The sequence below is a fragment of the Staurois parvus genome, unplaced genomic scaffold, assembly GCF_062004578.1.
Source record: "Staurois parvus isolate SC_StPar_1 unplaced genomic scaffold, SC_StPar_1.0 ptg002335l, whole genome shotgun sequence".
NCBI classification, from domain to species: domain Eukaryota; kingdom Metazoa; phylum Chordata; class Amphibia; order Anura; family Ranidae; genus Staurois; species Staurois parvus.
The window spans coordinates 150,446-166,135 of NW_028320131.1; the positions used below are offsets into that span (position 1 = coordinate 150,446).

General features: G+C 47.3%; 1 protein-coding gene across 1 annotated transcript in view; it reads left to right on the plus strand.

The window, feature by feature from the left end:
• LOC149431232 (uncharacterized) overlaps positions 1-12,240 on the plus strand; it is a 78,146-nt gene extending 65,906 nt beyond the window's left edge. Inside the window, exons 8-9 of the mRNA XM_089665772.1 lie at positions 5,140-5,493; positions 11,532-12,240. Of these exons, the coding sequence (XP_089521898.1) occupies positions 5,140-5,493; positions 11,532-11,929 (752 nt within the window). The 3' untranslated portion in view covers positions 11,930-12,240. The remainder of the gene's footprint in view (positions 1-5,139; positions 5,494-11,531) is intronic.
• Positions 12,241-15,690: the final 3,450 nt, after the last annotated feature.

The following is a 15,690-nucleotide window of genomic DNA, read 5'->3' on the forward strand; positions in this document are numbered from 1 at the left end:
ATGGCAAACTACTCCGGAGGAGCCTAACTCTCCAGCAATAAGATTTCACCATACAGCATAAGAAGCCAGCAGAAGTCGGTTGCGTCAGGAGAGAACTTGTAGCTCACTCCTTGGCAACCACTAAAGAGGGAGGTGTAGCAAACTAGCTCCTCAGAGCTGGAAGCGGAGTTCTCCTTCAACCTTTGCTTTTGTAACAAACTAGCTCATCAGAGCTGGAAGCGGAGTTCCCCTGTTCCTTGCTGTATTTGAGGTCTTCCTCGAATCATTCCTCACATCCCCCCCCCTTGCATTCCTGTGAGGCAGACTTTATCTCCTGGCAGATGATGTGGAACAACCATGAGAAGTGGAGCCAGCCCGTCTGCGGAGGTGTCACTTTGGTCAACCAAAGCTATGTAAGCCCCACACCTTATCAACCTGACCCAGAACTGAACATTCTTCAGGTCAACTGTATGGTTCATATCACGGGATATGAAGCTGGTAATTTAGTGTAGAGTTTCCCAATGACCACTCCCAAGTCAGAGCCCCCCCCCTCCCCTTTGAGAGGGACCTTTAAGAGAGTTAAGTGAGTTAGTCTGAAACACACACAGAGATATCCGAGGTAACATCGTAACAGAGGAGATCAAAGAACCTTTCTGCTCTGCATCTTGAATTTGCTAAAACCAGGCAAGGCAAGTGTTAAATCTAAATTATGATTCGGCACTTATATTAATGGCAAGCTTGCAAAATATTTGGTTTTTATGATTAGTCATAATTAATATTAATATGTGTAAGTGGTCTTTGACAAATGGTAGTATTTACTATTCTTCAATTATAGCTGAGACCAAAAGATATACAAGTTAAGCTGAAATAGTATATACCAGTTGAAAGTTGAGTAGACTATATTTAGAGATAGTTGGTTAAAAGTATTTGGTAGTTATGTCAAGGTTATTAGAAGCGACTTACTATTACATTACGTATTTTCTGTGTATATTTAGTATACGTCTCTAACACTGATACATACAGTTGTGTCCAAAATTATTCAACCCCCACTGAAATTGAGTGTTTTGGCCAGTTTGACATTGCTTTTGATCATTCAGTCATCTTGCTTACATTTACATTAAAGAGGCACTTGTAGGTCAGACAAATATAACATAACAGTTATAATGAAATAACCACAAATGTCTTTTCTGTGCTCACAGCATTATCAGTTTTATTCAACCCCCAAGTGACATTCAATCTTAGTACTTAGTACAGCATCCTTTTACAGTTATAACAGCTTTTAAACGTGAAGCATAGCTTGACACAAGTGTCTTGCAGCGATCTACGGGTATCTTCGCCCATTCTTCATGGGCAAAGGCCTCCAGTTCAGTCACATTCTTAGGCTTGCGCACTGCAACTGCTTTCTTTAAGTCCCACCAGAGGTTCTCAATCGGATTTAAGTCTGGTGACTGCGATGGCCACTCCAAAATGTTCCAGCCTTTCCTCTGCAACCATGCTCTAGTGGACTTGGAGGTATGCTTGGGATCATTGTCCTGTTGAAAGGTCCAACGTCTCCCAAGCCTCAGGTGTGTGACGGACTGCATCACGTTTCCATCCAATATCTCCTGGTACTGAAGAGAATTCATGGTACCTTGCACACGCTGAAGCTTCCCTGTACCTGCAGAAGCAAAACAGCCCCAAAGCATGATTGACCCTCCACCATGCTTCACAGTAGGCAAGGTGTTCTTTTCATCATAGGCCTTGTTCTTCCTCCTCCAAACATAGTGTTGATCCATGGGCCCAAACAGTTCTAATTTTGTTTCATCAGTCCACAGAACACTATCCCACAACTTTTGTGGTTTGTCCACATGGCTTTTGGCATACTGCAGTCGACTCTTCTTATTCTTTGGAGACAGCAAGGGGGTACGCCTGGGAGTTCTGGCACGGAGGCCTTCATTACGCAGTGTGCGTCTTATTGTCTGGGCTGAAACTTCTGTACCCACATCTGACAAATCTTTTCTCAGTTCCTCAGCAGTCACACGGGGACTTCTCTCCACTCTACGCTTCAGGTAGCGCACAGCAGTCGAAGTCAGCATCTTCTTTCTGCCACGACCAGGTAGCGTTTCAACAGTGCCCTTTGCCTTGAATTTGCGAATGATGCTTCCTAAGGTGTCTCTTGGTATGTTTAACATCTTTGCAATCTTCTTATAGCCATTGCCCTTCCTGTGAAGAGAAATCACCTCTTCTCTTGTCTTCCTGGACCATTCTCTTGCCTTCACCATGTTTGTAACCACACCAGTAAATGTCTAGAAGGAGCTGAGTATCACAGTCATTTTAAAGCTGCCTAATTGGTGCTTATTATGCTTGATTGCTGCTCGGTGACATCCACAGGTGTTTTCAATACCTGATGGAAAGCACCTGTATGAACCTCTGTTCTTCAGAGTGGTAGTCTTTAAGGGGTTGAATAATTGTGGCAATGAAGAAACCACATAAGAACCATTTACTACTGTATTACATAAACAATTGATGTCATTTTAGTTGCATTTGGGTAGTTACAACGTCCTTGTAGGATTTGATTCTGAATACAATTCCAAATGTACACTATAGTCCCTAAACCCCTTTACAGCATTGGGGGTTGAATAATTTTGGACACAACTGTATATAGTTTAGTGATTATACATTGATATGTTCTTAAGCTATACTATCTTTTAAATATATAGCTAAGGGTTACATCATTGGTACATCAGCATACATATGTTCCTGTCCATCAAACATCATATGTATAGCATCTTTCCCTTTTATGAAATAGCTTTGCTAAGCAGTAATACTTTCCATAGAAGGTATTATGATCACTAACTATGACGTACATTTGCCTCATAAAAGACCATCGGAACGGACAAGGGACACTCACTCACGCTCACACACACTCTCTCTGATACACACAAGCAACATGACTCTTGCAAACACACGTCTGAGAAGCTGCAACAGGTGCATACTGAGATCACTTCCAGCTACAATTTAGTCACATCCGGCTTCTCCTTCTTTACAAAGTCATTGGAAGGACAGCATGGAGCATGGAGCACATGGCAAAGACAGAACAGCCATGACAGATAATGGTGACTTTTTCTTTGAACTTTCGCTTGTCAGTTTTACAGTAGTTTCATCTACATGGAACTGTTCATAATACGCTTTACATTGTTTATTTGACACCATTGTGTGATAGAATAAAATCACACTTCATTTTTTATTACAATGGCTCTTTCATTCATAATCGCCTCAAGACACTAGAAGCAGTATTATATGTGTCTAAAAATCCAACAGCAAGTAACTTACCCTGTAATTCCCTCGCTATTCTATGTTTGCTGTGTCTTTATATACATATATATATATTTTTGTGACATCTCTTCGTAAATATTTATTTGCATCTGTGTGACGCTTTTGGTAATAAATCTTTCTTTCTGAAAGTGTTAAACTGTTTCTAAGCGCTTACTTGCAATTCACGAATCCCTGCCTTTAAAGAGACGCTACGGGTTGTCATTTCTCTGTATAGCAGGTCCGCGGGCCGTGCTATATAGATCAATATTTCAATCATTATAGTGTATATTTGGTAACGGGAGTTTCCCAGTCTCCGACAAAAGTGGTGGTGGCAGGTAGAGGGTTAGTTGCATAACTAACCCGACCCAGTAACAAGCGCATTCAGGCTGCAGTCCATTAGCTGGGCAATCGCTGTGTAGGGTGCAGCTGGGTGGGGCCTTGTTACGTGCGTCACACCGCGGTTTTGGATCGGCCGGCCCTTCGGTCACGAGTTTGGTGAGAAGGTCTGGGGTCTGACGCCGTGGGCGTGACGTATTACTGTTAGTCGCGGCTGTGCGATTGTCGCCCTGTTGGTGGCGGCGACCGCGGGTTGTGACAAGGGGTTCCTCAAATGTAAAAAGGTATGAGAGACAGGGAAATTAACGCTGCTGTGCTGAGGCAGCATTAGGAGCCTTGTCACACTTAACTCCCCCGGAACCCTTCTGGAGCTCCGCCCACCAGCCAATGAGGAGTGAAAATGCATCTGCACATGTCACCCCTTCCATCCATAGGACAGTATTATCTATTATCAGTGCTGGGCCTACAAGGAGGGGCGCTCCACAGGACAGTATTATCAGTGGTGGGCCTACAAGGAGGGGCGCTTCACAGGACAGTATTATTAGTGCTGGGCCTACAAGGAGGGGCGCTCCACAGGACAGTATTATCAGTGGTGGGCCTACAAGGAGGGGCACTCCACAGGTCAGTATTATCAGTGCCGGGCCTGCTCTGTCAGCCGTGAGATGCTGCGAAACTGTAATTGATTTCTTTCCACCCTTTTTGGTCTCTTGTCATCATTTTTTCCTTTCTTGAAGAAATTTCTCCTTATTTCTTGTCCTGGTGACCAAACAAGATGAGCCGTCAATAAAAACCTGACAGAGCTTCTCATTTTTCCCCATTCTACTTTACAAAAATGGTTTACTGCTGTTAGTGGCCAATTTGTAGAGATTTTACTCATTTTGTATCTAAGTGTTCACAAAGAAAGTGAGGGAGAAATCTTTCAAATGGCTGTAGTAACCACAATAAAAAAATATTGAGTGCCATATTGCTTTTTATTATTCATTTCAAACCTGAACTTGCATAAAGCTAAACTCTGGGGAAAACAATGACCTTTGCGGTGTGACTCAGCCAGGGTTGGAAGGGTTAAACGCTCATTTCTATAGAGGGAATAGAAAAAGACACTAACATTACATCATTCCTCACTCCACTGGTAGTTGGTACTCTTCTCCATTTACCTAGGCTCCAAATTGTGGTGGCTTCAGATGACTGATGGTATTGGCGAATAGAAGCTGCTTTGCAGGACTGGCCATGCAGCATGAAGGAAGCCTGCAGGAGTGAGGAATAAGGTAAGTATAGTTGCTTATTATGTTCCCCCTGGATGAAATAAGCATTTAACCCTTGCAGAGCCTGGGGGGAGGGATTAGCTTCAAAATTATTAGTATTTTGTAATGTTGTACTGCTTGTTTTACAGTAACATTCAAAACAAAGGTTCCTACAGGACTGAAGTTTATTTTTTTTGCATTAAATGCTCAACTTGTTGCTTTTTAGAGAATCACCCCATTGTGAGATATGAACTGACTTGTGCGTCTTGTAAATCACTTTATGTTGCAGATCTGCCCTGGTGTCCACAAGTAGGAGAGATCATAATTCCCAACCTGGAAGAAGGTAAAGAGTCCTGTCTGACCTGTGATATCTCCGGATATTTCCCAGATCATCTGCAAGTGAGCTGGTTTAAGAAGGAACCCGGAACAGATTTACAACTCATTGTAACAGAGCTACCTAAAAAAGCCCACAAAGTCTCTGAGAATAAGAAGAGGGAGCAGAAATATAAGACCTTCTCCTATATGTCATCCCTGACATTCACCCCGTTACTCAGCAGAGACCAGGGGGCAGAATTCATCTGTAGAGTGGAACATCCCAGCCTGGAGCATCCAATCGAGAAAAGAACGGGTCCTATAAGAATAGGTACACTTTTCCATAATAAGACTTTCAACACATTACAATTAACCGCTTTTAGACTGTCCTATAGCAGATGTACTGCTACAGGGTGGCCGCTCTGTGCAAAATCATGTAAATATATGTGATTTCGCATTTCTGGGTAGAGGGCGCGCGTGCTGCCCTACCCTCATTGCAATTGGCTCCCAGAGATGTCAGTCACAGGGTCCTAGCCAGCAACAGAAGAGAGATCTGCGTGTACACAATACAGATCTCTCTCTTGTCAGCAGGGACGTACTGGTTTCTATTTCTCTGTGCTTGTGTCTATGGATCATTCATTGGTCACCCATTTTTTCATTCAGTTTCCATATGTGTGTGTGGGTTTATGTATGTATGTATATACATGTGTTTTTACTAAAAAGAAGTTGCTCATGTGGACGTGTTACACACACATGTGCGCACGCACGTGGTCCAGTGAGCTCTCTTCGAGCACTGCTTTCTCATCCTGCAAGTGCTTGTTCCATAACACCTTTGACATTTTTATATAATTCTTATATATAACACACATATGCATCTTTTATACATTTTTTATATAATTATTAATTTTTCATTTTTATATTTTTTTTTTCTTTAATTTCCTATATATTTCTATTTCTTATGCTTCCATGTTTATGCATGCACACATATACCATACACTATACCAATTTTACCAGATATTATACTATATTGTAACAATACTTATTTAATTTTATTTTATTTAAACTTTGTGAACCATATTAAGAAGGTTTTTGTAACGTTTTATATCAACATTTATGTTTTACTAGTGATTTATCTCCTTTGTTCTTGTATATAGTATCGCATATGCATATCCATCCATGGTGCACTACATTGCCACACATGCCTACGTTTCATCATATGACTATACAAGAATGATAAGCACACACCCTGTAGGCTGCATCTCTATGAATTAATAAGTGTCTCTGCTGGGTTTCAGATCTACTCTCTATATTAAATCCATGTCCCATGGTTGTCTATGGCAAGAAGAGCACTAGGCAGCTTCATAGCGTTGCTCATCCATCCATTTATTTAAAGGCGAGCAGTGCAGTGCATCAGCAGGGAAGGATTTTTATTTTATATATATGTGTAACTTTCCACTTATTTATTTTTCACTGTGCACACTTCTTATGGTTCATATGATTTTATGATTGTCACTAGTTTCAATGGTTTTATTTATACATATATATATTTATATATATATTTTTATAGACCTTTCATGTTTACTTACACTATGTCAATTGCCCCTGTGACTCCTCCACCTGCACAGGGGAGTGTCCAGGATGGCCCATGTGACCTTTGGTTTAACTAGTAATGAGCATATAAAAGAGGGAGCAGACATTTGGTCAGTTGGCTCTGAGGAAGAGGCAAGTCCTCGAAACGTGTCAGCCTTTTGGATGTCTATACTCCCTATTGCGGACTGTTACTCAGCGCGGTGTTGACCCAGCTGTTCTTTATGATGTGCCTTGACTATATTGTCGTTTGTGAGTACAACACCTACTTTATTTCTTATTAAACATTTTTTATGGTAATGCACTAGGCCTGTGCGCCCTCTGTTTTTTCTTTCCTCACTGTTCGAATGAAGATCTGTTTAAATACAGTATGCTGAAAAGGTGAACTGTCAGGAATGGACTTGCCAATAGTGGTGGGTCTCACCTGCCTTGTGGGCTGCAGTACCAGGGCTGGCCAGGGGGTGCTCTCAACAACCAGAGGTTCACTTCGGCAATTAGCCATCACCTGGGGCTGATTGCAGGTGGTGTATTTAAGGGATGGCCAGACCTGCAGTCTGTGCCTTGGTGTGTGTTTTTCCATGGGCCCCTGTATCTTGTAACCTGCATTCTTGTTCCTCTTCCTGTTTCTGGCTGACTTGTTGCTGACCCTGCCTGATCCTGACCTCTGCTGATTTCTCCTGTTTGATCCCTGGCTTGTGACCCTGACCAATCTCTCTGCCTGCTCCTCCTGTACCTACCTGCCCGATAGTTATCGACCCGGCCTGCCTGATTACGTTGTGCTCTATATGTGTATGTACCTGTGTATCTTTATCAGTTTAGGTTTGGGTTTGTTTCACCTTGTTGTATGTATTTGTGTTAGCTGGGGGTTTGGTGCACTGCGTTTATGTTTGTATTGTTAGTCTTAATAAATTGTCTTATTTATACCATATCTGAAGCCTGCGTTTCCCTGTGTCAGTCCACACGCTTCTGGTCACACCCGCATCCCTGACATTACACCAAGGCCATCCTGACCAGAAGTGGCTGCACAGGGAAGCCATCTTGGCTTGTTGCTGGGAAGGATGGATCTTGATGAGGTTGTGTATCTGTCGCTGCTGGTTTTTGATGACAGAGAATATGCTTATCAGACTCTGAGGGAGTATACCCGGGATCAACTGCTAGAATGTATACAGATCGCTCATGTTCTAGTAGATCAGGGCACAGAGTTCTCTGAGGTGCAACCTTTGATTCAGGTTTGTGTAGAGTTGGCTTCATCTGGTACCCCTGAAAGCAGGAATGACTTTTTGCCACCATTTAGTGCAGACCAGGTAGAGTCCCTGGTATGGTTATTAGAGGATGATGTGGATTGCTTCTTGGAGCATTAAGCTGCATGTTCACCACAGGTATTAAGGGATTGTATAAACGCAGTGCAGTCTTTGACCAGACAGGCTTTGTGTAAGCTGAGCTTTGTTCAACCCATACTGCAGACATGGTCAGACTTGTTGCACCCAGCCTCAGTCAGCTTACAACGTCATTCCTCCGCTCAAGGCACTCTTCCTGCATCCCCGACAGCACCCCCAGTGACTGCCCAGTATACTCTGCTAACTACCACATATCAATCCTCTGCTCCCACTCGCTGCACCTATCCTTTCTTTAACCCTGTAAAGAAGTCCTCTGTAGCAACTGCTCCTTCCTCTGTTCCATCCTCCAGCTCTTCTCTGTCTTCATCTGCTCCATCCGTTTACAAACCTGCGCTTACTTACAGTGCTCCGGTAACTAAAACCAGGATAGGCGAAAATTCTTTCCAACCAATACCATCCTGCCAGTATCCAAACCGGTCAGCCTGCCATCTGAGAACCCGCCTTCCGTGGTGCAGCCTGGTGCCTCGGCGCCCACAATTCAGCCTGATGTCTCTACCCAGCCTGATGTCCTTACCCAGCATGATGTCTCTACCCAGCCTGATGAACTGATCCAGCCTGATGACCCGGTGCCCGCAGTCTTGCCAGACGACTCGGTGCCCGTTGTCTTGTCAGTTGACTCGGAGCCTGCAGTCTTGCCAGACGACTCGGAGCCCGCAGTCTTGCCAGACGACTCGGTGCCCGCAGTCTTGCCAGACGACTCGATGCCCGCTGTTCCGCCAGACGTCTCGGTGCCCGCTGTCTTGCCAGTTGACTCGGAGCCCGCAGTCTTGCCAGACGACTCGGTGCCCGCAGTCTTGCCAGACGACTCGGTGCCCGCAGTCTTGCCAGACGACTCGGTGCCCGCAGTCTTGCCAGGCAACTCGGTGCCCGCAGTCTTGCCAGACGACTCGATGCCCGCTGTTCCGCCAGACGACACGGTGCCCGCTGTCTTGCCAGTTGACTCGGAGCCCGCAGTCTTGCCAGACGACTCGGTGCCCGCAGTCTTGCCAGACGACTCGGTGCCCGCAGTCTTGCCAGATGACTCGGTGCCCGCAGTCCTGCCAGACGACTCGGTGCCCGCAGTCTTGCCAGACGACTCAGTGCCCGCAGTCTTGCCAGTTAACTCGATGCCCGCTGTTCCGCCAGTTGACTCGGAGCCCGCGGTCTTGCCAGACAGCTCAGAGCCCGCGGTCTTGCCAGACGACTCGGTGCCCGTGGTCTTGCCAGACGACTCGGTGCCCGCAGTCTTGCCAGACGACTCGATGCCCCCTGTTCCGCCAGTTGACTCGGAGCCCGCTGTTGTGCCTGGTGACTCGAAGCCTGCGGTCTTGCCAGATGACTCAGAGCCCGCGGTCTTGCCAGATGATCCAATGCCTGATGACCCGGTGCCCGCTGTTGTACCTGGTGACCCGATACCCGCTGTCGAGCCAGATGGCCCGGTGCCCGCCACTCCATCTGGGGGCCCGGTGCCCGCCGCTCCACCTGGGGGCCCGGTGCCTGCCGCTCCACCTGCGGGCCCGGTGCCTGCCGCCCTGCCTGGTGGCCCAATGCCTGCTGCTCTGCCTGGTGGCCCGGTGCCTGCTGCTCCGCCTGGTGGCCCGGTGCCTGCTGCTCCGCCTGGTGGCCCGGTGCCCGCCGCTCCGCCGGGGGGCCCGGTGCCCGCCGCTCCACCTGGGGGCCCGGTGCCCGCCGCTCCACCTGGGGGCCCGGTGCCCGCTGCTCCACCTGGGGGCCCGGTGCCCACTGCTCCGCCTGGTGGCCCGGTGCCCGCTGCTCTGCCTGGTGATCCGGCGTCCAGCCTGATGTGCCTCTGTCCGGCATCCAGCCTGATGTGCCTCTGTCCGGTGTCCAGCCCAGAAGTGCCTCCGTCCGGTGCCCAGCCCGAAGTGCCTCTGTCCGGTGCCCAGCTCGAAGTGCCTCCGTCCGGTGCCCAGCTCGAAGTGCCTCCGTCCGGTGCCCAGCTCGAAGTGCCTCCGTCCGATGCTCAGCTCGAAGTGCCTCCGTCCGGTGCTCAGCTCGAAGTGCCTCCGTCCGGTGCCCAGCTCGAAGTGCCTCCGTCCGGTGCCCAGCTCGAATTGCCTCCGTCCGGTGCCCAGCCCGATGTGCCAGTCTTTGATATCCCACCAGTCACCGGACCCGGGCGGTGGAACATTTTGCCCAGCTAGGACTGTTTGGAGCTTCCTTGAGGGGGGGGTACTGTCAGGAATGGACTTGCCAATAGTGGTGGGTCTCACCTGCCTTGTGGGCTGCAGTACCAGGGCTGGCCAGCGGGTGCTCTCAACAACCAGAGGTTCACTTCGGCAATTAGCCATCACCTGAGACTGATTGCAGGTGGTGTATTTAAGGGATGGCCAGACCTGCAGTCTGTGCCTTGGTGTGTGTTTTTCCATGGGCCCCTGTAACTTGTAACCTGCGTTCCTGGTCCTGTTCCTGCCTGACTTGTTGCCGACCCTGCCTGATCCTGACCTCTGCTGACTTCTCCTGTTTGATCCCTGGCTTGTGACCCTGACCAATCTCTCTGCCTGCTCCTCCTGTACCTACCTGCCTGATAGTTATCGACCCGGCCTGCCTGATTACGTTGTGCTCTATATGTGTATGTACCTGTGTATCTTTATCAGTTTAGGTTTGGGTTTGTTTCACCTTGTTGTACGTATTTGTGTTAGCTTGGGGTTTGGTGCACTGCGTTTATATTTGTATTGTTAGTCTTAATAAATTGTCTTATTTATACCATATCTGAAGCTTGCGTTTCCCTGTGTCAGTCCACACACTTCTGGTCACACCCGCATCCCTGATAGTGAACACTTTCCATGGGGTAGAAATTAGCATAAGACAAGTCCTGGAGTGTAATGCACATATAGACTAAAACTATAGTGAATGTAGAATGGAGTATCCTGGTTCTAATGACAGTTAGGCACTAGAGTTCGTCCTCCTGCAGCCCTCAAGGAAAAAATGGTTTGGTGAAAGCATGCCAAATTTATAACCTATAAAAGAGCAGATCGAACAAATCTTAGTAAGGTAATCCAGATGGAAGAATCAGAAAAAAATGCGGGTACAATCACATTAGATAGTATATGAAGTAGCTATCCCTGACAGCAGATCTTAGAGAGGTTGATCTCCCAATTTCCTTGAGTTTCATGGGATGGATTTAATTTTTCACATGACTTGTTTCACTTGACGCCTTCTTGTTTTTAACCCTATGCGTGGTAATTATTTTTTTACACTCTCACTGCTAGCATTGCAATACATGTATCCGGTCCACTAAACATTCTCACAAAAATATGTAAATCGCACACCATGGCTACAATCCGTTTATACAGCAGTAGCAATGCATTGTCTGCAAAGGACATACTGTATACTGTAAAATACTTTGTGACTGACACATCTTCTAAATAACTTTTGTTTTCAGATCCACCCCGTCTACATGTCCAAAATATCAATATTCCCAACCTGGAAGAAGATAAAGAGGCCTCTCTGACTTGTAAAATCTCTGGATACATAGATCCTATAACTGTGAGCTGGTATAGGAAGGAACCTGGGACAGACGTACATCCCATTATAATAACACCGCCTAATGATGCCTTCCAAATCCATACCAATAAGAAAGATAAGACCTATCAATCATTGTTAACATTCACCCCATCACTCAGCAGAGACCAGGGGGCAGAGTACATCTGTAGAGTGGAACATCCCAGCCTGGAGAAGCCCATAGAGAGGACCACAGGAGCTATAGGATTGAGTAAGCATTCTATGAATAGGACTGTTAAAGCACAAATAAAGGCTTCTCCACGACAGACTAAAAACTAGTACCAAGTCCAATTACTTCCTTTAGCTGTGTTGATTGAGCCAATATATATACAGTGTTAATGTAATACAATACAATATAATACCACAAGAATATTTTTGAGCATGTCACACTTTACAATAACGTGTGTTTTAATATTTTTCACAGTATCAGTATTAATTCCATCAATATTAATTCTATTATTTTTATTTTAATCTTTTTTTCTCACTGTTTAAAAATTTTGCAAGTGTGTTATGTTCATTATAGGAGTTTAAATGGACCTTTGATCAACTTATACACTCACCGTCCACTTTATTAGGTCCACCTTGTTAGTGCCGAGAAAATATTACTGTCAGGGTAAAGAAGTTTCACCGGGTGCCCATCAGCCGTGCCAGTGCACGAGAGTGCGCATGCGTTCGTGCGCTGGCATGCAAAGGCAGGCTATTTAATCCCCTGCTGCACTTAGAATGGTGCCTTCTGGTCTGCCAAGTTCTGTGGTTGTATCCTGACTCCTGTTATCTACCTGATTTGACCTGACTGCGATTGAACTCCATCTGCACCGACCCGGCTCATCCCTTGACTATCCGCTTGCCTGCTCCTCTGTACCTGATCTGCCCGATTGCCACGCTTGTCCATACCAGCCTGCTGCTGCACCTGCTCACCTGCATCCGCAACCGACCTGCATCCTGGTCTTCCGGGTCATAACCTGCCAGCTGTCACCGCAGACCCATCAGGCACTGGTGCCCCTCCTAGCTCGATACCTTCTGTCTACCCTATCAGGGGTCCCAAGCGGGAGTAGTAAGAGGACACCCTCTCTCCATGTCAGGCTGCCCAACCAGGTACGTTACAATTCCCCACACCATTACACCACCACCACCAGCCTGAACCATTGATACAATCGATCCACCACACCATGACACCACCACTACCAGCCTGAACCATTGATACAAGGCAGGATGGAGATTTTTTATTTATGTATTAATGTCATACATATCCATCCTCAACTTATATATAAAAGTACAAAGTATAATAAATAGAATAAATAAATACAAAACTAAACAAAGAAACTGAAAAAGTCCCAACAACCCCTGTGGGAGAAATAATAAACAAAGAACATAAAAGTCCATAACCTGAAAGGAAAAAACGGAACTTATATACAATATGTACAGTACAAGGCCTCTATGGCCAAGACCATATAATTAGGAGCCTTTATGGCTCAGACATAAACGTAAACCATAAACAATTTCCATACTAAACCTGCCGCTTACGGCCTATATGGCCCAAACTATACACAAAAAACACCTAACCATTTTATACACTATGGGGGAGGGCTAAGGAACCCGCAGATCTTCCACGTCTAACACCTACAACCTACCATACAAAAGGCTACCAAAAAGACCGAAACGCAAAAGCTAGGGAGTGCAAGAGGCAGAAAACAGGGACAGTTCCCATCACCCGAGATCAACAGACCGCAGCAACAGGCTTGATGTTCCTCCACGCCTCCATCCAAGCCCTACGCCGCAGCCTGTCTTTCTCAAGACCCCGAATTTTCCCAACCTCACCAAGAATGTCACTCACCACCACCTGAACAGGGAGGACCTTCTGCCGAATGGAGACCTGACACCGTGCCATCCAAATGTAGTAACGGACAACTAAGCTGACTAAAAACAAGGTGTCCAAATCAAAACCCATGCGACACTCGAATGCTCCGTACACCCACTCCGCATACGACATGCGATGGAGGAAAGGAACACCCAGAGACCCTCCCACCTGTTTATACACCTCTACGTTAAAGGGGCACTGAAGCAAGAAGTGGTCCATAGTCTCCACTTCACCCCCACACTCCGACCTCGGACAACCACGGTCATCCGGAGGACGGTACTTCAGGTTACCCCTCACGTAGAGCCTGCCGTGGAAGGCGAGCCAGGCCTGGTCCCGCAACTTCAGGGGGATCCGCTCCAGATTTATCAACCGCAAACCCTCCCTCAAAACATGGCCCGGGCAATCTCTCAAGGCCAGCGGCGCATGGAAAGCAGATGCCACAATCCTCTCACCCAGGAGCCTCCTAGGGAGGGACCGGACCTCCTCCGCAGTCACATGCCACCGCCGGAGTAACTTCAGGCACGGGGCCGCATAAGCCGGGAGCTTACCATGCTTGACCCGCAGGCTTCTCACTGGCCCACCACTCTCCCAACTGTGCAGAAAGGGTCCAAACCAGATCCGGAACAGTCCTACCCATGCAGGCGGACTCTCTGCCAGCATGTTACCAAAGTTATGTTTCAAGAACATCAGAGAGAAAAAGACCACCGGGTTGACCATACCTAGGCCACCCTCCCGCCTGGATGAGTAAGTCACGTCCCTCTTGACGAGGTTCAGCCGATTCCCCCATAACATCTGGAAGAAACAGCTATAGATCCTCGCATAGAGCGATTCTGGCAAGAGGCAAACGAAGCTGACGTATAAAAAGACTGGGAGCAGGAAAGTCTTGATCAAGTCAACCCTTTCCCTCAAGGAGAGCCGCCACCCCTTCCAGCATCTCACTTTGACCTCGGCATCCGACAGCTTGGATTCCCAATTTTGCTTGCTGTAATCAGCAGGGCCAAAATTGATGCCCAACACTTTGATGTTCGGCTGAGGCACTGGGAAGGCGTCCGGGAGTGAGAAGCTCTCACCCTCCCTGCCCATCCAAAGAACTTCACATTTGTCCTGATTGACCTTGGAACCTGATGCCTCGGCATACTGATCCATTACTGAAACCACCTCCTGCGCCTCCTCTGGTCCAGAAATGAAAACAGAAACGTCATCAGCATAAGCCACAACTCTCAAAGGCGGATCTCCAGTGGCACCCACCGGCACCCCGCTCACTGCCCCGCCATCTAGCCTCCTGACGAAGGGGTCGATGGCAAAGGCATAGAGCAAGGGACTCAGCGGGCACCCCTGGCGCACCCCAGATCCAACCTCAAAGGGCTGCCCAACCCAACCATTCACCAACATGAAGCTCTCAGCCCCTTGGTACAAAGTCTTCAACCAGCCGATGAACCTCCCCTCCAAACCATACCGGTCTAGGAGATGCCAGAGGTACTTGTGATCAACCCGATCAAAGGCCTTTGCCTGATCCACCGCCAGCAAGTACTTTCCCCATCCTTCAGCCTTACATCGCTCCAGAGCCTCCCGGACAGCTAACACCGCTGTAAAGGTACTCCTGCCCTGAACCGAGCAATGCTGCTGATGGGAAAGCAAACTGTCTGCCACTGACGACAAGCGCCAGAACAAGATCTTCGCCAGAACCTTTCTATCGACATTGAGGAGGCTGATGGGGCGCCAGTTCTCAATAGCCGAAGGATCCTTACCCTTTGACAGGAGGATAACTGCAGACTGTCTCATGGAAGGAGGGAGAGATCCCTCATCCAGACAGCTGTTATACACTTCCGTGAGACGAGGTGCCAGGCGGGATTTAAAAGCCTTAAAAAATTCGGCTGTCAGACCGTCTGGCCCAGGAGTCTTCTTAATGGCCAGACTATCAATCGCTCTGGACACCTCTTCTGCAGTAATCTCTCCAGTCAAACTCGCCAGAAGGACATCACTGTCCAGACCAGGCGTGGATTCCAAAAAGCTCGACATCCCTGTCCGGTCAAGGTGCTTCTCACTCAGTAAATCCGCATAAAAGGACCTGGAGACCTCCAGAATCCCCGACCTGGATTTAGTCAGGGACCCCGTACTATCCCTCAGAGCAGAGATCGTCTTAACTGCTGCACTCCGTTTGCAATTCTGGAAAGGGTCGGGT